This window comes from Mus caroli, unplaced genomic scaffold (genome assembly GCF_978045245.1).
Source record: "Mus caroli unplaced genomic scaffold, Mus_caroli_1 scaffold_1, whole genome shotgun sequence".
Lineage (NCBI taxonomy): Eukaryota > Metazoa > Chordata > Mammalia > Rodentia > Muridae > Mus > Mus caroli.
Window position 1 is genome coordinate 6,600,200 of NW_028227256.1, and position 24,712 is coordinate 6,624,911.

The following is a 24,712-nucleotide window of genomic DNA, read 5'->3' on the forward strand; positions in this document are numbered from 1 at the left end:
CCTTTTTGCCCAAGGTTCTTTTTATAAAGATGAACCTAAAGCTATTTGTAGTATAAATTTCATTCTGCATAAAATATGCACTTACTAGAAACCCACTCTGTTAAAGCACTAAGTTAGGTTCTACACAAAGTAAAAAGGTACATAAAATACTGAATATATCAGAAGTTCACAGCCCAGGGATAGTAACTTGGACAAAAGAAAATATAATACTGCATCTTAATTTCCTATGAAACAAAGGCATTAATGTTTCCTTTACATATTTCTAAAGTATACAAAGATTAAAGAATGCATATAAAAGCATATTAGTTACTATGAAGTACTACATAGAGATTATAGCTATGAAGCATAAGGATATATATTCTGAGTTAAGATATGAAATTGCCTAAGATAAGATCTGCAGTCCTAGTGACTGTCAGAAAGTGTCTGAATAGTACAATGGAGAATGTACTTAGTATATCACTGCTTCAGAGGAAAATACTATACACTTCAGTTACATGGACTTTCATATTCTACTCCCACAGCTTAAGAACTAAATTTCCATAACATACATTCACAAGAATTTACTTCAATCAATGTCTTCTAGTCCCCTGGCCTTGTGCACAGTATGTGAAAGAAATCTCTAATTTAGAGATCACTCCACCAGCTGTACAACGTTCTGCCTTACTGGCAATAACACACAAACATGACTTGTGGAGTAGATAAAATGTTTGCAAAGCTTACAGTTTTTACCATTTTATTGTACAAATTAATTATATTCTTTACCACAAAATTACAAATGTACCCAAGTGGTTGCTCATAGTATGCAGACTAAACTTGAATTACGAATAATAGAAAGGAAGTACTTGAAAATATATTCAATAGTAAGGTCGTAAAGGTCATGTTGAAGCACAGAAACTTATTTATGTAAGCACCTTCCAGGAAGTAACTTAGCAATCTCGGCCCAACGGTTTCCCAGGCGCTTGTGCGCTTCATATATGATCCTGTCTTCTTCTTCTGTCCAGGAAGACTTCTTCACTTCAGGGTTCAGGTGATTGTGCCATCTTTCTCTGCACTGCTTGCCTATTCTTCCTTTTAAATGTTTTGCAATTAAAGACCACCTTTTTGGTCCATATTTCTGAACTAATTCAATAACCTAAGAAGCAAAATCAAAGATTGAAAAACTATTACTATGAAAGAATTTTAAAATGTAACTCAAACAAGTCAAGGTTGGGGTCATTACAGAACATTTTGGTTTTTCTTTTATTCCCAATACAAGGTCCTAGGTTTGATCTGAAGCACCTCAGCAACAACAACAAAAAGAGAAAAAAAACTCCAAATCAAGAATTCCACTTAAGGTGTGGTGGCCAGCCTGGTCTACAGAGTGAGTTCCAGAACAGCCAAGGCTATACAGAGAAACCCTGTCTCAAAAAATCAAAAAAAGAAAACATGGATTAAATTTCGGCTATAACTATAATTCACAAAAGGTAATGTTAATAATAGCTATCCCTCAGCACTCAACGAGTTCAAAAATCAATACCCAAAATGCATCAAAAAGTTCAAGGGGCTAATTACTCATAGATAATTATTCTGAAGTAATTTGAAGTAACTGAAGTAACATTTGTACATTTGTCTTATATTTTGTTTGCTTTTAGTTTAACTAAAATTTAAAGAACAGTTCATCTCCTTGGCCCACTTACTTCACTGCTACTCTGACCCAGTCAAGTATCATATGAATCACAAAGAATTATGCTCATTCTTTCTGTATTGGTAGATTAATTAAGTTTAACATCTATCACAATTTTCTTGAAATGTGTCTACTTGTCATATTTTTAAAAATAAGACTTAAAGGTTAAATGTACAGCTTTGATTATTTGATTACAGCTTTTTGGTTTTTCTTTTTTTGCCCAGTACTAGGTATGTTTAACAAGTGTTCTACCATGAATTATATTCCCAGCCCTTTTCTTCATTTCGATTTTTAAACAGGGTCTCACTAAGTTACCCAGGTAGGCCTTAAACTTGCCATAAATGTCCTATCTAGACCTACTGAGTAGTTAGAATTATCGACAATGTACTAGATCCAGCCATTAAATATCTTTTTAAAAGATCTCACATTGTATTTTACTTAACCATTTTTATTATTATTGCATGTTTATGATTTGTAAGTATGAGTATTAGACACATACAAACCACAGTGACTATGTAGAAGACAGAGGACAACTGTCCTCTTCACTAGCCCCCCATCACATTTTCAAAACTTATCATCGCCCATTAAGAAAAGTCAAGTCAGATCAGTCCTGAGCCACATAAAGTAACTTTTGTTTGCTTGCTCTTATGGGAATAAGGGTGTCCTAATTTCACAGGCACCTTAGCCACAGGAAAGCTAAGGGTAAGAATTAAAGAGCAATTTCTAGTAGAGAGCAGATGCTTCTATTCTTCAACAACTTTAATTGCACAAATAATTGTTTTTTTATTACAACCCCTCTGGAAACATGATGTCCTGAGACTTGTCTAATCATGAGATTCATTACAGTCAAGAGGAAAAATTAAGAGTGATTTCCTAATATATCAAGTTATTAAATATGAAAATAAAATTAAATTTTATTTTTAATGTTAATTAAATTTTGATAGGAAACTATGCCTGACATGTTGCTAAACCAAACTTTAAAGTATTTTTTCTTTTGTAAATGAAGCTCTCAAAAAGGACAGTACTTATTATAAATTGTCTCACTTATTCTTGCCCTAGGAGAGAAAAAGCTACATTTCAAGGCTTATGCTTATAGCCTCCAAAGAACAGTGCCAACAAACTTAAAGTGTGCGCTGGGGAAATGGTTCAGTTATTGAAGTGCTTTCCCTGCACGCATGAAAACCTGAATTCCATACCCAGAAACAACATCTTTAAAAGCCAGGCATAATGGCATATACATGCAATCCCAGCAATGGGACAGATCCATCATGCTCACAGGCCCACCAACCTACTCCTGCTTGGCAACCTTAAGACCAATGAGAGCCCCATGTCATAAAAATAAATCCTGAATGATACTGTCTTAAGAAACACCACCAGTCCTCCAGCCTCCTCACATATGTATGCAATACATGTATGTTCACCTCCAACCTTAGCATACACACACACACACACACACACACACATATCATACTTTGTGTTAAACCATGTTAATAAGAAAATAAATCTAATCCATCAGTACAGTGAACATAAAGAATATGAACAAGGGGCAAGGAATGGCTCCATGGCACTTGGCATTAAACCTGATGACCGAGTTTGATCTCTAAGACCCACACAGTGGGTGGAAGGAGAGAACTAGTTCCCACAAATTATCCTTTGACCTCCACATGTGAGCTGTGGCATAAGGATGAACACACATACATGTCCCCAAACATATACACACAAATTAATAATAAATTTTTTCAAAAGCGTATGAATATGTTACCCTCTGATCTTCTTCTTTAGTCCAAGGACCCTTTATCAATTCTGGATTTAAAACCTTCTGCCATCGATGTTGGCACTGAAAATCAGAACGATTCTGAAAAAATTTGGACAATTTTATTGTTGAATATATATCTCCCAGGAAGTAAATTAGCCCAAATTTAAGTATACCCATATGAACAAAATATGAGTCAAAAACATATTCAATATCATACTATTACATGTAATGCTTACTTTACATGCGTAAAACCCCAATTCTGCTCTTTCAATTAATCATAGGTTTAGGCTACAAATTAAAAACAACATATTTGAAATTAAGACATGTACCTCTATACTATACTTATAATACAGCAAGCAGCAAGATATAGTCCATAAAACATTAATCCAGAATTGAGAAATAAATGACAGATAAGAAGCAGATATATGAAGCAGATATAAGACTTTAAGCGGGCTGGAGAGATGGCTCAGCCGTTAAGAGCACTAACTGCTCTTCCAGAGGTCCTGAGTTCAAATCCCAGCAGCCACATGGTGGCTCACAACCATCCGTAATGAGATTTGATGTCCTTTTCTGGAGTGTCTGAAGATAGCTACAGTGTATTTATAGTAAATAAATAAATAAATCTTTAAAAAAAAAAAAAGACTTTAAGCATAGCAACTCAAATTAGTACAAACATCTTAAAGGCATCACTAGGCTCTATGTGGTAGTGACAGTATATTTATAAATTATGCCTTTCAAATTACCAATAAAACATGAAACATTTTCATAGAAGATATACATTATACTTCAATTAAGTAGATTAAAAATTGACACTTTAAAAAATGAACTGGGGGGTTGGGGAGGGGATTGGAGAGATGGCTCATTGGTGAAGAGCACTGACTGTTCTTCCAGAGGTCCTGAGTTCAATTCCCATCACCCACATGGTAGCTCACAACCATCTATAATGGGGTCTAAAGCCCTCTTCTGATGTATCTGAAGACAGCTACAATGTACTTATATAAATAAAATAAATTTTTAAAAATGAACTGGGGATACAGCTCTGGGGTTGTATGCTCCACTAGCATGCACAAGGCTCCAGGTTTAATCCCAGAAACTAACACACACACACACACACACACACACACACACACACACACAGAAAATGAAATAGACTAAATTCCAAAAGTGATAAATAAATGAAGCCTTATTTTAATATGTTTATGACCAAGTATCTACAAAGTATTGCTAAGATAACAATAAATAATACCTATTTTGTTACTAATTTACAATTTATAAAACTATCTGCTCATATGCAACACTATAGATTATCTAAAAATATATAATGGATGCATGGAAACATCTTCTCTATTAATGCCTTGTACCACTAGACTTCATTACTTTAATTTGAGCTTCTTCATTATGCTTTCTATATGTCAATGCTGATCCATTTAAAGCTACTGCTTTCTTCAAAATAACTTTCATGTTACCTCTAGTTTAAATCTAGTATATATAACTTCTAATTGAGTTTGCTTTTTTTTTTAAGATTTATTTCTTTATTATATGTAAGTACACTGTAACTGTCTTCAGACACCCCAGAAGAGGGCATCAGATCTCATTATGGATGGTTGTGAGCCACCATGTGGCTGCTGGGATTTGAACTCAGGATCTTTAGAAAAGCAGTCAGTGCTCTTAACTGCTGAGCCATCTCTCCAGCCCTTGAGTTTGCTTTTACTGACTAAATGCTAAATGTCAGGAACTGTGCCAACCTTGTTTATATTTGTAATTCTCACAATACTATAGAAGCAAGTAGCGGAAGGCCAAAGAAGTATTCTCTCTAAATTAACAGAGCTGACATTTGAATATAATTTCCACTAACTCTATAATCTGTTTTCTCCCATTATTTCATTCTCAGTTTTCATGTTACACTGAGAGATTCTATGATTATATGAAAACAATTAAACAAACAAAAAACCAAAGGTAACCTTGTTTCTGAAACCAAAAAGAATCAACACTGAAATTTAAAATTTAGGTAATTTACCTAACAACTCACAATGCTCTTAAGAAACAATGAGTACATGCAGAAGTACTTTCATATTGCATATAAAATTATATGCCAATAATATGTGAATATTGGTATGATGAACAAGTACAGTGTAAAATAATAAAAATGTAAATAGGTAGTTATGATACTTTACAACTTTAACCTTATCACTCGGGAGAAAGAGGTAAGCAGGTATCTATGAGTTTGAGGCCAGCCTGATTTACATAATGACTTCCAGGCTACCCAGGAAGCCTGGAAGTCTTACATAGTAAGACTTCATCTCAAAAAAAAAAAAAATCAATAAAAATACTCAAAAACATATGCATTAGATAAGAAACCTAACAATTTTTCTTGATTTTATTTGTTAGCTGTCAAAATGTTTTCACATATGTCACAGTTGAGGACACAGATCAATAGTAAAGTGCTTGGCTGAGTTTACAAGGCCCTAGGTTCAATTACCAACATACAAAAATCAAAATAAAATAAAACCACTTGTCACAAATATTTGTGAAGTTCTACCAAAAGTTAATGCCATTTTTGTTTTATAGTAAAAGTTCTTTGAGGCCCCTGGAAAAATGCTTTACAAGTTAAGCAGCCATTATCCAAAATTTTTGAGACTAAAATTCAGATTTCAGTTTGGAGATCTGGAAATATGTACATATACATAAAATAATACGTCCTGGGGATGGAACAGAAGTCTATAGATGAAAATATGTACATATACATAAAATAATACGTCCTGGGGATGGAACAGAAGTCTATAGATGGAAATATGTACATATACATAAAATAATACGTCCTGGGGATGGAACAGAAGTCTATAGATGGAAATATGTACATATACATAAAATAATACGTCCTGGGGATGGAACAGAAGTCTATAGATGGAAATATGTACATATACATAAAATAATACGTCCTGGGGATGGAACAGAAGTCTATAGATGGAAATATGTACATATACATAAAATAATACGTCCTGGGGATGGAACAGAAGTCTATAGATGGAAATATGTACATATACATAAAATAATATGTCCTGGGGATGGAACAGAAGTCTATAGATGGAAATATGTACATATACATAAAATAATACGTCCTGGGGATGGAACAGAAGTCTATAGATGGAAACTCATCTATGTTTCATATCTACCTTATACACATAATCTAATAACAGTAACATTTCAAGCATACCTGGCATTTTTACTGTGATGTATTACATTAAGTCAAGTGTAAAACTGTGGCTCTAAATCAGTACTCAAAAAGTTGTAGATTTTGAAGCACTTTAGAAATTTCCAATTTTTGGATTTCAGGTACTCAGCCTGAATTGGAAAATTACTTTCTAAACCATTAACAAACAACTACAAACATACCAGAAAATAATTTAACCAGATGTTTTAAGGATGAAACCCAAATATACAGACACATTTCTGAAAAATAGAATATATAAACTAATGGCTTAAATAAAGACATGTTGCTACAGAAATACAACTTGGCATTTCACGTACTTGAAGATGACTAGCAATTAGAGTCCAATCATCAGTTCCATGTTGTTCAACCAACTTCTTTAACTTGTCATCCTATTGAGAGGAATAAAAATTAGAAATATTTCCTCCACCCCTGGTATGTAGATGATATTCTCATACTCTGAAGTCATACTTGGTACTTGTTTTGAGAAGAACTAGGTCACTATTGCACAAATTCCTCTATTATACTGTTTCAGTCAGTCCCAAAGTCAAACAATTGTTCATGTCATTGATTTTTTAAAAAGAATGCACAACTAAGCTGATAATTTTCTCACATTGTTTCCATAATTCCTTCCGTGACTATAATACTGATAACTATGAGCCTAGCAAAGCTCCGCAGGCAGCTACCTCATCCCTTGTCCACTTCACTCTGTTCCAGAGTTTCTTCAGCCCTTTCTGTTGAGGTACTTCGTAATCATGATCAGCATACTGAAGGTCGTCATCCTCGTCCTCACTACAAAAGAACGCAATGCGAAATTAGTGACAGCGCTGAGTCTGTGTGTGCACACATGACTACAGAAGCTACTCAGAATAAATGATACAATCTCAATATTAATCAGAGGATACAAAATTAAGTCCTAAAGGGGATGACGGGAACATTAGGTGGTACTGGAATATCTGTGAAATGAAAGCAAAAAGAGACTATTTGGGAAAGGAAGGGGACCTACGAAAAAAGATGAGTAAAGGCAATTGGGGGAAGGCAAATCAGCAAGCTATAGGTTCAGTGAGAAACACTGTCTCCAAAAATAAGCTGGATTACAAACTCAGAGCCTGAACTGTATGGAGTAAAAGGGGGATGGGGGTGAGAAAGAAGGAAGGAGGGAAGGAAGGGAAGGAGGGACATTTTAAAGAATGAAGCCTCCATGATAATGAATTAGATGATACTAAGTAGCCAGAGTAATGACCATCTGAAAATAACACCGACAAGAATGACTGCTAAAGTTCATGATTCAACCACCTTAAATATATAGAACACATTTTAAAACTGAAAAAAGCATACTAAGAAACTGGAAGTTACCAAAGATTAACCTAAGTGTATTCTAAAATGAGAACGAGGTTCAAGTTGTAACTGTATAACCCTAAACATACTAACTTCGCACAACTGTAAGATGAATATATTACCTACCTTTAAGAAAAGGTAATGCAGCATTTTGTAAATAGATGGTCTAATATAATAGAATTCAAAATTATTTTTGCCTTACTAAATATAGTTCCTAAAAATTCATTCTGATATCAAATATCAAGTCTGAAGATTTGGTCATTCTTAGTGCACTATACGAATGACTTTTAATATCTAAATGCAATATACAAATTCAATCTCACAAAAATCAAGTTCTAGATTTTATACACAATACATACATACACCCTATGTAGGAACCCCTAATTTCCTCTGACTTATCAAATCCATTTGTCTAAACAGATACACAGCTATAAAAAAATTTTAAGGGAAAAGGATTAATCTTCATGTGTAACTTTGCCAAAGTTCCACTTTCACTATTTAACAATGAAATTATTCTACCTCTCAACAGTAGTAGTTAGAAACTACCAAGAAAGATGTAATCATTTTTCAATGTTTTATAGCATTTGGAGGCATTTTTGTATTGCAGAAATCAGTGCTAGTAATATGTAATGATTTAATAAATTTGAACTTTCTACTTTTATAGTGAAATAAATAATTTCTTTTTTTTAAGATTCATTTTATTTATTATATGTAAGTACACTGTAGCTGTCTTCAGACACCAGAAGAGGGAATCAGGTCTTGTTATAGATGGTTGTGAGTCACCATGTGGTTACTGGGATTTGAACTCAGGACCTCTAGAAGAACAGTTAGTGCTCTTAACCGCTGAGCCATCTCTCCAGCCCCGAAATAAATAATATCTACTCTAACATAATTAATCTAGAGAGCAGCAGAATAAAATGTTACTCTAATTAAAAACTAAAAGCTCACCAATCTAGTGCTTGGTTTCCACAATCACTGTTACTGTTCTTATTTAGAGTCAAGAAAAATATTATTTTTTTAAAGTTGGTGTTGCTGGCCTAGTTGTTGTTTTCTTTTTGTTTTTGTTTGGTTTTAAAACAATATACTACTATTTCAAGGTAGCCTTAACTTCACTGTGTAACCTAGGTTGCACTGAACTAATGAACTCCCTTCCTGTCTCTAAGAGCTAGTATTACAGATGTGCACCACCATACTTTACCAGGAAAGTGTTAATTCTATAAGTTTTTAATACATAAGCAAATTATTTTCAATGAAAACTGTTCTATGAGTAAATAAAGAGGATTATGAAACAACAAAAAATATCTTAACATGTTGGGGTATTATAAGCTAATAGGATACAACAGTCATGATTTTACTTATATATCAATACACAAATTAAACTTGGTTTTTAAGATAAAACTTTTGGGGAAAATACAGACTAACAGACAACCTAATAAAGGTGAATTAAACAAAAAAAAAATAGTTTACTGAAAAAGTAACCTCTAGTCTGAAATTAGAGAAATTAGAAATTTCTAGTAAAATTCCCTCAACTTGATCACATTTTTAATCCAAATTTCCTCAAGTCTCAAATATTTATCATAATAAAAAAAAAAATACAGGTGGGCAAGATGGCTCAGCAGGTCTGCTCTTCCAAAGTACCTGAGTTCAAATCCCAGCAACCACATGGTGGCCACAACCATCCGTAATGAGATCTGATGCCCTCTTCTGGTGTGTCTAAAGACAGCAACAGTGTACTTATTTATAATAATAAATAAATCTTTGGGCCAGAGGGAGCAGGGACTGAGCGAGTGGGGTTGACCAGAGCAGGGCTGACTGGAGCGAGCAGAGATCCTAAAATTCAATTCCCAACAACCACATGAAGGCTCACAACCATTTGTACAGCTACAGTGTACTCATATACATAAAATAAATAAATAAATCTTTTTTTTTTTTTAAATAGAAGGTTGGGCTGGAGAGATGGCTCAGTGGTTAAGAGCACTGACTGAGACTGAAGAAAAGGCCACCCAGAGACTGTCCCACCTGGGGATTCATGCCAGATATAGTCACCAAACTCTGACACTATTGTGGATGCTAAGAAATGCTTGCTGAAAGGAACCTGATATAGCTGTCTCCTGAGAGGCCCTGCCAGGGCCTTACAAATATATAGTCGCAGTCAACCATTGCACTGAGTGCAGGTTCCCCAGTGATGGAGGTAGAGAAATGACTGAAGGAGCTGAAGGAGTCTGCAACCCCATAGGAAGAACAACAATATCAACCAACCAGATCCCTCCAGAGTTTCCAGGGACTAAGTCACCAACCAAAAAGTACACATAGCTCCAGCTGCATATGTAGCAAAGGATGGCCTTGTCATGCATCAATGGGAAAAGAAGTCCTTGGTCCTATGAAGGCTTGATAGATGCCCCAGTGTAGGGGAATCAAGGATGGGGAGGCAGGAGTGGGTGGGTGGGTGGATAGGTGGAGGAACACCCTCATAGAAGCAGGGGGAGGGGAGATGTGATAGGGAGTTTCTGGGAGGGGGGAACCCGGTAAGGGGATAACATTGAAATGTAAATAAATTAAAAATAAATAAATTAATTAATTATAAAAAGAGTACTGACTGCCCTTCCAGAGGTCCTGAGTTCAATTCTCAGCAACCACATAGTGACTCACAACCATCTGCAATGGGTTCTCATACCCTCTTCTGGTGTGTCTAAAGACAGTGACAGTGTACTCATATATATATAAAATAAAAAATCTTTAAGAAAAAAAATAATACAAAGCTGGTCATAGTGGCTAATATCTGTAATTCTGATACTTGGGAGGCTGATTCTAGAGGATTTTTCACAAATTCAAGTCCAGCCCAGGCTACATAGTGAGACAGTGAATTTTTAAGGCTATCCAGTACTAGAGAGTGAGTGCCTGTCTCAAAAAAAAAAAAAAAAAAAAGTCTTTAATTTCAGGTCAATTTAAGGTCAGGGCAACTGTATATTTAATTATTTTCAGTTCAACTGCACTCAATTTATGTCCATTTACCAAATTGATTTAACAAAGTGAAATCAGGCCACCCAGCGGTTAATATGCTGTACTGCATATAGCAAATATTGGCTTCCACCTCTAGACTGCAAACTAGCATTATCAGAGAAAGACAAAGTTTGACTTCAGATAATCGGAACCATTTATATTACAAACACTGAAATAAATACTTTTTTAAAAACTATATAATTATCCATAAATAAAAACAATGGATAATATTTCTACTTTTTTAGAGAATATTATTTTTAAACAGAACAGGATGGTCACAAAAATCCTCAAAGATTTGGATTAAAACTATAAGCTACCTTACAGACTAAAAAGTCCAAGTCCCATATATAAACAAAAAGAAACTGAAATAGATTTTACCTGATTCCCCAAAATAATATTGCTAAAGACACAAAAAAATCCTAAAAATATTCTTTATTATCCTAAAAATATTTCTTATAGTTTTGTATTCATTCACTTCACTCATGTTTCTAGAAACAAACATGAATTTGCTACACACATACACAAATACACACACCACAAAGGAAAAAAGTTCCTATGTAGGACCTAGCTTTCATCCTATCATTTTAATTTAATCATTGGTCATCTTAAGTACAAATATCTTAACCTATACCTAGTAAATAGGCTTTGTAGCATCAGAATTATTGTGAACTTATTTCTAGGGGTTAATTGGCCTTTAAAAGCTAAACTAGGGCAGGAAAGATGACTCAGTAGGTGTTTGCTGCCAAGCCTGTCAACCTGGGTTTGATCCTCAGGACAACTATGGCAGCAGTAAACTTCCAGATAACTGTCCTTTCATCTTTCACACCCTGGCACAACTGCATGAACACAGGCACACATGAACTCATGCATGAGCACACACATACCATAAAATGAAACTATACATAAAATGTTTAAAAATCAAATACATACATATACAAGAAATTTAACAGCACCTGGAACTCACTGAAGAAAACCCAAAGAAACAGACCAGAGATGGTGATCTCTCATCACACCCTCTATCTACATACTTCCAGAGAAGTGTTTCACTGCAGCACAATTACTCCAGAACTATAACTTTTTACATCACTCTATATTGTCTCAATTAACTTACACATCATTTAAAAGCATTGTTAGACTTCAGAACTCAAAAAGCCTAAAGCAGTACTCCAGCAATCTTATTTTTAAATCTGCATCTTTTCTGAAGATGGGAATGTTATGTCTTTGAAGTTGTAGATCAGCAGTTCTTACCTGCATGGTCCTGTTTCCATCCCCCCCAAAGATATATGGCACCATCTGTAAACAGTTTTAGTTGTCCCGACTGTAGGAAAAAGGGCTACTGTCTTCTACTGAGTAAAGGTAAAGGTGCTGCTAAAAACCTCTACAACTACCTCATCCAAAATGATAAAAGACCAAGGTAGTGTGCCTGTGGGTGTATGCATGTATGCACACTTGTTCCACTTCAATGTTCAATCTATTCTGCAGCCGCTTTATATAAAGTTATTATGTCATAATTAAATTTATGTTGATATCTGCAGAACCAACCTACATATAGAAGAATATGAATAAAGCCAAATATTTTATGCGTAGCTATTTTAAATCAAACTCTGCAATGGATGACTCTCAGTAGTAAATTTCAGCTCAGGGAATATGACTCTAAGATTTTGAAGCTGTGTATCTAGATAATGGAAATTCTGACAAATACTTTTCAGGTTTCCTTAATACTGAAAATGGAGACACTAGATTTTTTGTCATCTGATTATGCCACACAATTTAGGAGTAGCTATTACAATAGCATAAAATAAAAGTTATGTGCATAAAGACATCCTAGCACATCTTTCTACAACAACAACATTGTGTCCTACTTGTTACAATGCAGATACAATCAGAATCAAACATGAATACTTGAGATACAAAGTAACTAAAACACATTGGTTTAGGATCAAGTTTACTCGATACAATGAGGACAATGTAACAATGTCCTCTGAAGATACTAAGAAAAAGAAAAACTCAGAATAGCAGTGCGCACAGGGGAGATTTAGCGGATTCCCTTCTCAAGATTTCCCAGAACCGTGCCCGCCCAGGTTTGTCAAGGAGATCTGTTTTGATTTGGCACGATTAAGTCAGAGGAGAGAACCCCATTTCAAGTCATCCAGGCAAACACAGCCGCTTCCCCTGGCGTGGCGTATCCCCTGACAGTGCACAAACTTACCTGGCAAGAAACCTCCCTGAAAGTGGCTGTTAGAAGTTAGAAGTCTGGGCGTGAGCTGTGAGAGAGAATCCGTCAATGCAGCAACCTGAGCATTTGTTAGACTGAGTCTTACACACAGCCGTCTAATAATGATGGAGTCTAATAATGATAGATGCTCAGGCCAGCGCGGCCGAAGCGGGTGTGGGACACCGAACAGGAAAACCTATGCCCCCCCAGGCTCGAGAGGGCCTAAGTGGGGACCAGCAGGAAAGGACAGAGAGCAGGAGTCGAGACAGGGCCGCTAGGCCGGGTCCGAGGGGATGGCACCCACCTGCGCGACCTCTTCGCCATCCTTCAAGTACCGCATAGGCGCGGGCTGGGCGGGGACGCGGGGTCAGCCTCCTCCAGCCTGGGGCCAATGCTCCCTCTCCGAGACCCACCCGCCGCTTCCCCAACTCCTTCCCTCAGGTGACCGAGAGCGGAAAGCAGGCCCGGTCAGGTCAGGGCCAGGCGGGACTGAGGGACAGAGGGGCGGATCAAGACCCACTGCTCCTAGCCGCGGCCGGGCCGGGCCAGGGATGCCCTGGACATGTCAGGAGGCGTGCTCCCGCCCGCCGCCCGCCCCGCCCGCCCCGCCCGCCGCCTCAGCCTCCGCCTCCGAGCTGCCGGCCCTGCGCCGCTCCGTCACGGGCGCCGACCCCCGCCCTCTCCCCGCAGCGAGCAGCACTGCAGCACTCGCAGCCTCCTGCAGGGTTTTGTCCGCACCGCCGAATCTCGCGCCCAGCCTCCCTCAAGAGCCGCCGTTTGAATCTGCGCACGCGGCCCCGAACCTCATTGGCTGGGGCGGCCGCGCGCAGGGGGGCGGGGGCGGGGCGGCGAGGGCGCGCGCGGCAGAGGGCGGGGCCGGCGGGGCTAGAAGCCAGGACTGGAACTCGCGGGAGTCCCGCAGCGCCGTGGAGCCGGGGGAGGGGCGGGGCGGGATGGGGGAGGCGCGAGGCCGGTTCACGGGCCGAGGTGACAGGACACGGAACGCGGTGTGAGCCACTCAGTGGGCGCGGAGGTTGCTGGGAAGGCGAGTTTCTGCGCTCCGGGGTGTGTGCCGGAAGAGGCGCCGGTCCGATCCAGCCGCCGCCACCCCCGGAGGGGTGCGGAGCGTGCCTGTGGGGCGGGGACAGTCGGGGTCCTGGGCAGGGGAGGACCTCACGGGCGCTAGTTCGCGCTGTGAGCCTCGCCACTTAAGGGCGCGGTCATCTACTTAACCTTCTAGCCAGGAAACTTGCGCGGCCGTTATTTTTTTAAGCATGTGTGAGTTAGTTCTGCGCCGAAAGGACAAGGAAACGGGCCGAGACCCTGTTGTAGTGTCTTTTGTTTTCCCCAGAGATGAATAAAAGTGTGACAAGGGGGGAGTTGCTATGTCGAGGCTTGCGTGGACCGGGAAAAGGTTGATAGTGCTCCAGAAGCTCAACCTCGTACTCCGTCTACAGAGGGGGCGGGATGCTCTGCGCGGGGAACCCAGAGTCCCGGAGGTGCGCCTGAAAGCTGGAGTAACTGAAATCTTGCGTAGGGGAAGGAGCCTCTTACAGTTGCAACTTCCCAACAATTACACGGTTAAAGAAGCATACAGGGAGATTATTAACTACAGTAACGATTAGACACGGCGAAGAGCCCAAATTTGCAAGGCACCATGCTCTACTGCATAGAGTGATGAACCACAGATCAATACTGTTACAGACTGACATTTTTGCTATTTTGAAACTGTACGCATCGTCTTTTGCAAATCAGAGATACAGGTGCAAATACAAATCAAGATGAGCTTGCAATTCAAAACAACCAGGCAGATACACACTCGCTTTAAAAAAAATAATAACTTCCTTTTTCTCAAGATATATTTTGGGAAGGAAAAGCACTTTTAAATTATTTTCTGAGTTCCATAGTAGCTTCTAAAGAGAGAGACTAATTTAGAAATTAATATTTTTGAGACAAGGTGTTGTTATGTACCCCAGGCTGATCTTAAACTCAGTATAGAGCCCAGACTTTCTTCCTGATCTACCTTAACTTTCCCAGGGCTACATGATGGAATGCTCCTCCTAGTCTTTGTCATTTGGAAGCATATTTACTCTTGGGTATACATTATTCCATTTTTATTCTAACAGGAAGCAAAACTGATATTCTTAGGTTATGATCAGCTTTATACAAACAACCTTTTTAGAACTTGAAGGTAAGTGCATCAGATTTTTAAGTAAAATTTATTCTCATTGTTTTATATAGGGAAACGATCTCCCAAAAATAGTATTACAAAATACTTTGAGACAAGGTGGTGTTATGTACTCAAGGCTGACCAGATCTCCAGAGCTCCTACAGCAGATGATGGCAGATAAAGGAGAACACTTGGAAGTTCTCTGGCCAGCTGGACTGCTTTATGTAGTGCTGAACTCTGTTGTTGGGGGATAGTTTTGTCTGCTGTGTATTCAGATGCTGCTACTGTGCCCTGAGATCTGAGAGTTAGCATTGTCATTATTATTGAAACATTTCCTGTGTATTGTTCCCCACCACTTCTGATTGGTTAATGGAGAGCTGATCAAGCTATAATTGGGAGGAGAGTGAAGGTAAAACTTCCAATTCCATTGAGGGAGTCCCAGGTGGAGATATCCAGACAAGAGAATGACCTTGTGGACTCAGATGGAGATGAGCAGCCAGGGAGAGCTTAAAATGGCAAGTAATGGGTCATGTGGCTGTGTAGTAGGAAGCACAGTTGGTTAGAATAGATGGATATATGCTCAGCTATAGTACTTGAAACTTATTAATAAATATACCAGGTCCCTGTGTCATTATTTCAGAACAAGAGCAAGCATAGAAAAGCCCGGTACTTTTACAATCTTACAGAGTAGAAGGCAAGGATCAACACCCAATGTTTTTATACTCTGACCTCCATATTTGAAGTGTGGCATATATGCATGCTCACATGAACTCACATACACACAATATAACATTCAGAGATTTTACACTCTCAAAATTCAATGAGAGGAATAAAAACAATTAAAATCTACAAAAGATGACTAGATTATTTTGCCAAAAACAAAAGATATAAAAGCGAGCTGAATGTGGTGGTTTACATTGTAATCCAGTAGTATCCAGCAGTTGGGAGTTCAATTCCAGCCCAGCCTAAGCTAAAATGAAACTCTGTCTCAAAAAGGAAGTGGGGTGGGGGGAAGGGGGGAAGAAAGAAAAGTAACAAGCACATGTAACAATCTCTCACACGATTTTCAACCACAGAGAAGCAAGAAATGTAACCCCAAAACTAAAAAGGCTGAGGCAAAAGGCTTATGAGTTCTGAGTCTCCTGAGTTATACAATGAGACCTTGTCTGACAATATATGGTAAAAATGCATACACTTAGTAGTAGTGAGGTATTTAAAAAAGAAAGAGCTAAAGATAAAAATACTGAAGCAAATAGAACTTCCCTGCTTGCTCATAGGAATGCAGGTGGGTTAAGCACTTTGGAAAGCATTTATAATTGCTTCATTTTTAATTTAAAAAAGCTGGAGCTGGAGAGATGGCTCAGTGGTTAAGAGCTTTTCCAGGTTTCAATTCCCAGCCCACATAGCAGCTCACAGTGGACTGCAACTCCAGTTCCAGGCGATCTGATGCCCTCTTCTGGCTTCCACTAACACTACACTACAGGCAAAACTGGGTGTGTGTCTATCATAAACCAAACATAAGCCAGGATGGTGGGTGGCACAGGCTTCTGATCCCAGCTGAGCCAAGGGACTGCTGTGAGTTCAAGGCCAGCCTAAACTACATAATGAACTCCAAAGCAGCCTGAGCTACAGTAGCCTGAGCTACAGTGTGAGACTCTGTCTGAAAAAAAAATAAACAAAGAAGCATAAACCTAAGAAGGGACAGCTTTCTTTTTGTGCCTCAACAGCTACGAATGGTTTGGACAGTTAAGGCTTCTATCAAGCTTTCACAATGAAAATTCCTTCAAGCTATCTTTATATTCATATTCCGTGATAAATTTATTTTGTTATTTATTTCTCTAGAATTTGTTGTTGTCGTCATCACGCTGCCCTTTTAGCTGGCCTCCTATTGCCTTAGCCTTCCCAGTCCTTGGATGGCAGGCATGTTCTTCCATACCTGGCAGATATTTTTATTATAAAAATAATATTTAAATGCTTTACTAGGGCTCATAGTTCACCTACAGAGCAACTGCTTATACTATGTGAGAAACTTTGTTCCTTCACTGTTCACATACACACACACACACACACACACACACTTTACTAATTCCCTTTCCTGAGATTATTAAGTAAATTCCTCCATAGGGAGATGTACCTTCTTCCCATCCTCTATGAAGAAAGACCAAGTTCACCCAAGATTTGCTAGTTTGAAAAGCTTTGGTTCGTGTACTACCTATGAAATTATTTTAACAGAAGTATGTACACAACCATTTCCATGAGGAGATTTTGTTTTTGTTTTTGTTTTTCAAGACAGGGTTTCTCTGTGTAGCCCTGGCTGTCCTAAAACTCACTCTGTAGACCAGGCTGGCCTCAAACTCAGAAATCTGCCTGCCTTTGCCTCTCAAGTGCTGGGATTAAAGGTGTGCACCACCACACCCAGCTCCATGAGAACTTTTTTTTTTTATGTTTATTTACGGCTACCTTGGGGCATACCCAGCTATCAATAAATCAAATCTCTGTAGAATAGATGAAGACAAGCAAGAGATAGCCAAGCATTTGAATATGTATGCACACAAGAGTGTGATAAAAAATATAAATTAAAGTATATTTGAAATGCCATGTACCAGCTACTGCAGCAGAAAATTTCCCAAAAGTTCTGAGAACAGCATCTAAGCAATTCCCTAATACTGGTACTGAAAACTGATGTCATTCTTTTATAAAGCAATAATGACTAAAATCCATAAATACATATACAGCCTTTGACAAATGTTTTTGACAGATATTTTAACTTGAGGACATAATTCAGTTGAGGAAACAATGTGTCTGAATATTTATAGTAGTATATTTCATCATAACCCCAAGTGAAACACATTTACACTTAGACTGGCTTAAATAGTTCTATGGCTAATAAAAATTGTATACAGTTAAGACCCCACTAAATGGCTCTTTCTCTTCTAAGGCCTTGCACATGCACTTGTCTTAGATAATAGTCACAATTTCTTTAATCATAACAACCGGAAGAAGTATAGGTATTATTTTCACCTATTTTTAAATCTGGAAAACTGGACACCCAAAGGTTAATTTGTCCAGGGGCATACAATGGCAGACTAGAATGAGAGCCAAGCTGCCACTCCTAATCCTGTAGTGACTGTGGGTGCTCAGCTATAAATACAGTGCATGTGAGATGTAAGATAGTGCAGTGCAAAGAGAGAGCTATGGTGCTTACAATGAGTATGACATCATTTACGACAAGCATGCATGATGTAATGAGCACATGTCTATCACACTAGAAAATGGTCTGTAGACTAAATAAACTATTAATAATATTTGACTGTGAAGAAAAAAGTCAAATGAAGCAAAAGAGGCTTTGCATTTTTTACGGGTTGTCCTTGTATTATTTGACTCTTTAAAAACATTAATTTATTTTGTTTGTTTTTATTTTTTTTAAGATGGTGTTAAATGCTAAAAATAACTGAAAACTCTAGAAGCAGCACAGGTGTGATACATACTCTACAGATCTTGAATGTCTCCAAGGGCTCATGTGTGAAAAGTTTGTTCTCAGAGCAACACTGTTAATGTACGGTATAACCATTGAGAGGTGATTATTGGGTGTGTATACCTCAGGAAACTATGGGATTCTGGCCCCTTCCTTTTCTTTCCTTTGGTCCTAGCTCTTGATTTAATCAGTTTCCCTACCATGCTCTCCTGCTGTGATGTGTTTCTTCATCAACCCCCAAAAGACCAGGCCAACCCATGAACTGGAACAACCAAACTGTTAAGTCCTCTTGGTTATCTCATTAATGCAGCAAAAAGATGATAAGATCTCTACTCCTGCATCGATAATGCTAAAAGAAATGTTCTTCAGCAGAAAGGATGAGACATTTATTACACATACATTATTAAACATTACATATTTCATCTGAAAACAAAACTCTAGCTGAGAACTAGATCTTGGGTACAGAAATGTTTGCTCCAACCTGACTCCCCCACTATCAATACTTTTACTGATCCCCATATTTAGAGTGCCATTTAAAATTTGATGGACATTATTAATAGATGTCACACCGTCTAACACAAGCAACTACAGAATTTTTTTTGAGTTCAGCTTTTAAGTTTAAAAATAAAAGCGGTTGAACTGCAAGAAAAAGTTGCAAACAGCACTTGGGAGGCAGAGGCAGGCAGATTTCTGAGTCTGAGGCCAGCCTGGTCTACAGAGTGAGTTCCAGGACAGCCAGGGCTATACAGAGAAACCCTGTCTCGAAAAACAAAAAAAAAAAAAAGAGAGAGAGAGAGAATTGGGGTTTGTTTGTTTTTGTTTTTGTTTTTTGAGACAGGGTTTCTCTGTATAGCCCTGGCTGTCCTGGAACTCACTCTGTAGACCAGGCTGGCCTCAAACTCAGAAATCTGCCTGCCTCTGCCTCCCAAGTTCTGGGATTAAAGGCATGTGCCACCACTGCCCAGTGAGAAATGTTTCAAGTATTCTTGTGCGTCTCCTCCCTCTGTATTTTGGGGTTAGATACAATTCCCCCAATCTATCCATGTCCTGATCCCTAGTACTGTGAACATATTATGTTTCATGATAAAAAGGATTTTGCAGGAATGATTCCATAGAAGATCTTGAGTGGAGATACTACTGCCTGTTAGCCCCGAGGCACGAATCATAGGGTACTTAAAGAGTAAAGGGGGAAGCAGAAGAGAGAGATTACAAGATGTCGCACCACTGGCTGTGAATAGGAAAGGCTCATGAAGCCAGGAATTCAGGCAACTTCTAGAAGCCAGAAAAGGTAAGAAAACAAATTTCCTCCCAGAACTTAAGAAAGGAATGTAGCTCTCCTAGCGCCTTGCTTTTAGCTCGGTGCGATCCTTTTCTCATTGCGGGCCTTCAGAGCCACAGGATAAGAGATTTGTGTTATTTTGAGTTACACATTTGTGGTAACTGGTTATTGCACCAATAGAAAATTAACTCACTTTCAAATTTTTGATCTGTAGTAGTAAAAATCATGCTTTCAAATATTTAAAAATGTTCTTTCACAGTGTCCATATTTTGTCCAATATTTACAAGTAATCCTACCCCAGTATTCAAAACTGGAGGACAGGAACTCCTGGCCAGGAGAGATGATCTCAACAGCTGAAGCAGAGATAACTCACCAACCGGTGAATTTCTAAAATTCGCTATTCCCTGTGGAAACACCTAGACATGCAATCTGTAGAGACAAAAAAGCTGAAAAAGAATAAGAAATATTGCCTCTGATAAAATAGAAGGTGACAACATTCAGGGTAGGAATGGAACAGAAGCAGCACATATATGTACTCATGTGATGGTGAAGAAAATGGTTCTCATGTTGGAAACCTTGCTTTAAAGGAACGATGTGTGGCCCTAATTTCTTTTCACACATGAACACAAGTTTGTGACTGGTTTTTACACTGTCTAAAAATACATTGGAACATACTAGCCAGATAACTCACCAGCTAAGGGTGCTTGCCTCCAGCTTAATGATGTAAGTTTGATCCAGCTCTCAAGCAAAATGCCAGACATGGCAGTGCAGATCTGTAATCCTGCAGTTGCCATGCTGAAGATGTGGAGACAGAGGGCTTGCTAGCCAGCCAGTGTAGGTAAATTGATGAGTTCCAAATTCAACAAGAGACCTTCTATTTCTTCTCTACAGTAGAAGTCTGTATTGGTCCCATCTTTTGTAACTGTGATGAAATGCCTAAGGTTTATTTGGCTCAAAGTTCTGAAACTTCAGAATCCAAGATCATGCTGGAGAGTGCAACATTGATTTGGCCCACAGTATTAACCTAACTAGAGAGAGGGTGAAGATGCCAAGCATAGGAGTGAGAAAATATCATGTCAAATACAGAAAGCCAGAAGGTAAGAGTCCCAGCAATACTCGTGAAGACTTCCACAAGACCTCATCTTCTAGCACAGCTACTCTAGGGACCAAACCTCCATGAATGAAACCTTGAGGGACATACAAAGTATATCCAAAATAAGATAAGATGCTGGGCAATGGTGGTGTACGCCTTTAATCCCAGCACTTGGAAGGCAGAGGCAGGTGGATTTCTGAGTTTGGGCTATACAGAGAAACCCCGTCTCAAAAAACAAAAATCAAAACAAGACAAGAAATAAAGTGCTCTTAAAAAGTTATAAGTAGGGGGCTGGAGAGATGGCTCAGCGGTTAAGAGAACCGACAGCTCTTCTGAAGGTCCTGAGTTCAAATCCCAGCAAATACATGGTGGCTCACAACCACCCGTAAAAAGATCTGCTGCCCTCTTCTGGGGTATCTGAAAACAGCTACAGTGTACCATATAATAAATAAACAAATCTTAAAAAAAAAAAAAGTTATAAGTAGTCTATGAATTGCATCTTAAGTCGACTCTGTCTTGGCCGCCTCCATCTTTTCCTACAGAGCATCTTGACCTCAGTCCCCATCAAAATTACAGCCTCTAGCTGTTTTTGTTTGTTTGTTTGAGCCACCATGTGGTTGTTGCTCTTTAAAAGAGCAGTCAGTGCTTTTTTTTTTTTTTTTTTTAAAGATTTATCAGGTGCACCAGAAGAGGGCGTCAGATCTCATTACGGGTGGTTGTGAGCCACCATGTGGTTGCTGGGATTTGAAGTCAGGACTTTCCTAAGAGCAGTCGGTGTTCTTACCCACTGAGCCATCTCGCCAGCCCCATAAATGGAAATTTTTTGGTTTTGTTATTGTTTTTGTTTTTGTAGACAGGGTTTCTTTCTCTGTATAGCCCTGGCTGTCCTAGAACTCACTCTGTAGACCAGGCTGGCCTCGAACTCAGAAATTCGCCTGCCTCTGCCTCCCGAGTGCTGGGATTAAAGGCGTGTGCCACCACGCCCGGCTCCTTGTCTATTTTTCAAGACCAGTGTTTTTCAACCTGTGGGCTGTAACCATCGGCAAACCTCTCTCTCCAAAAGTATTTATGATTCGTAACAGTAGCAAAATTAAAGCTATGAAGCAGCAATGAAAATAATGTTATGGTTGGGGGGTCACCACAACATGTAGAAAAAACTGTACTAAATAAAGATCACAGCATTAGGAAGGTTGAGACCCACTGCTCCAACCATTTTCATGTAGCCCAGGCTGGCTTCAAGTACACACTGTAACTGAAGAGCTTGCACTTCTGATCCTCTTAACTCCACCCCCCAAGCATTGAGATTACAGGTGTGCACCACCATGCCCAGTCTAGCTAGTGTTAGAGTTGAAAGCCAGTGCTCTGTGCACACTAGATAAGAAATCTACCAACCACACCACATCCTCACACATATTACTAATGCAAAGTTCCTGCCACAGGATTCCACAGGAATTCTAGCAGTGCATATGGGACACAAACTAAACATGACCTTTGGAGAGCCCTCCAGCCAAATTGAGAAACTAGCTAGCATATCAGTATTCTAGAACTTTGAAGTAAAGTTGTTAGACATTTATCTTACCACTGATTCTCAAATTTACCAGGATTAGTCACTGAGGAAAACATGAAACTTTCTTTTTCTTTTTTTTTTTTTTTTTTCTTTTGAGGAACATGCACATTTGGAGGCAGGAATATAGGCCCCAAGTAGGAATTTGGGTAGGTAGCTGGGCTTCAAAACAGCGGGAAATATTAAAGCCATGTACTATACTTTCAGAGTTCAGCAGATTGGTGAACATAAAATTTAGATTTAAATGATATTCAAAAGACCTAGGACCACTCTTTTAATTACGAATGTAGCATCGAGGTTTAGAGCATAGGCTGTGTAGTCATAAACATTTGGGTTTATTTCAGTTGCTACCTAGTTCTGCCACTTAACTACAAGACACTAGTGTTTTGTGACTTTTCCTAGCGAGATGTGAAAAAAAAAAAATGCCTATTCACTCCAAACAGGACAACAAACCTAAGAAAGGATTCCACCCAAGACTAGCTTGGTAAAGAGATCGATCAGGTCTACTTTCAAGAACATGGATGAGAAGCTGACTACAGGAGCATGAGCCACTATGCTTACATAGCCCCAAGAAGAGAGGGACCTTGTTTCCTTCAGCACACTATCTCAAGAGCTCTTCAGACCCAACCAATTTCTAGGAGGGAGCTAGTCTTCTGATGGTTACTTCAAGACCATGATGACCATGCCATGTCCAGAGGCACAGTTCTATACTCTTGGGTTAATTGCCTAATCTGTATAAGCTTTCAGCCCAACATAAACATCTAGGTTAATCGTCCGTTTGCTAAGTGTTTAAGCTATTGTCTAAACACATGGAAAACAATCACTTTAATACTTTAATAGTTATAGTGACTTATCACTGTAATAAGTGTGGTCTTTACTTGATTGCACCATTTACTTGACTGTAGGCACTCAAGAGCACATGAAATTTGTTGTTCAGAACTGTTTCACCAGCTCCTAGAAAAGTGTGGCTTTTTACAAATACTTGTTTTGAATGAATGATTACAGGATGACTACACAATACTCTAGTTCTATAAATCAAATGTAAAAATTAGTAATTTTACAGGCAGACTACATCTCATCTATGTTTCTATACATAAAACCAAGACAGGAATAATCAAATACACACACACACACGCACACATACACATATGTTAAGAAGTGGGCCAAAGGCTGGTTTAGTTCTAAAGAGCATAAATTTGAAGACCATTTTTCACTTTCCATGTGCCATAGTGTAGAAAATCAATGGACTTACTTCAACTTTTCTCTGTACATTTTTAATTATTAGAAACAATCAATTATTCAGCCTTATTTTACTTACTGGGGTATGACAGCCAGTCAATAAAACTAAAACCAGTAATGAACTATCTTAAGTGGAATGTTTATCTTCTTTATTGACTGAAGTTTTGAGAGTTCTATCTTGATGGTATATGACCAATGGCATGCGCACACACAGAAGACCTCAAGCTCAAGTTTGTGACTGTAGTCTCAGCATTATGAGTTCGCAGTGCCTGTTGCTTCAGCACTACTCTCAGCAAGCGTACCGATGGTCAACAGAACAGAGGTACAACTGCAAAACCTCAAGGTTACAGCAGCTTTATGGGCCTTTAAAGGCTCCATAGCACATCTCAATCACAAAGCACAGAATGTCAACTCTCCAGGTTCTTGGTAGTTTGTGAGATTAAGCTCTCATAGAAATATTTGGATGTAAAAATATCCAGTTTCTACTAATTGGTAACATACTATACACATTCAACAAAGATCTAAGAGTGTAACACACATGGCCTACATGTAAGGCTGTACTGCATGTCAGTGGCAGGTGAACTCTTACCACAACTTAAAAGCATAATAACCACAGCAAGTATTTGAATGTACACTGTACCAGACATGGTTTTAATGTTCAGGTAATAACTCATCAATCCTCCCAGCGCTATTGATAAATGCCATTATCATC

General features: G+C 38.6%; 1 protein-coding gene across 4 annotated transcripts in view; it reads right to left on the reverse strand.

The window, feature by feature from the left end:
- Mybl1 (MYB proto-oncogene like 1) overlaps positions 1-13,748 on the reverse strand; it is a 32,945-nt gene extending 19,197 nt beyond the window's left edge. For all 4 annotated transcript variants that reach the window (XM_029481202.2, XM_021167690.2, XM_021167681.2 and 1 more), the window contains exons 1-5: positions 13,485-13,748; positions 7,314-7,419; positions 6,948-7,019; positions 3,426-3,518; positions 912-1,132 (exon numbers count right to left, since the gene is read on the reverse strand). In XM_029481202.2, the coding sequence (XP_029337062.1) occupies positions 912-1,132; positions 3,426-3,518; positions 6,948-7,019; positions 7,314-7,419; positions 13,485-13,504 (512 nt within the window). In that variant the 5' untranslated portion in view covers positions 13,505-13,748. The remainder of the gene's footprint in view (positions 1-911; positions 1,133-3,425; positions 3,519-6,947; positions 7,020-7,313; positions 7,420-13,484) is intronic.
- Positions 13,749-24,712: the final 10,964 nt, after the last annotated feature.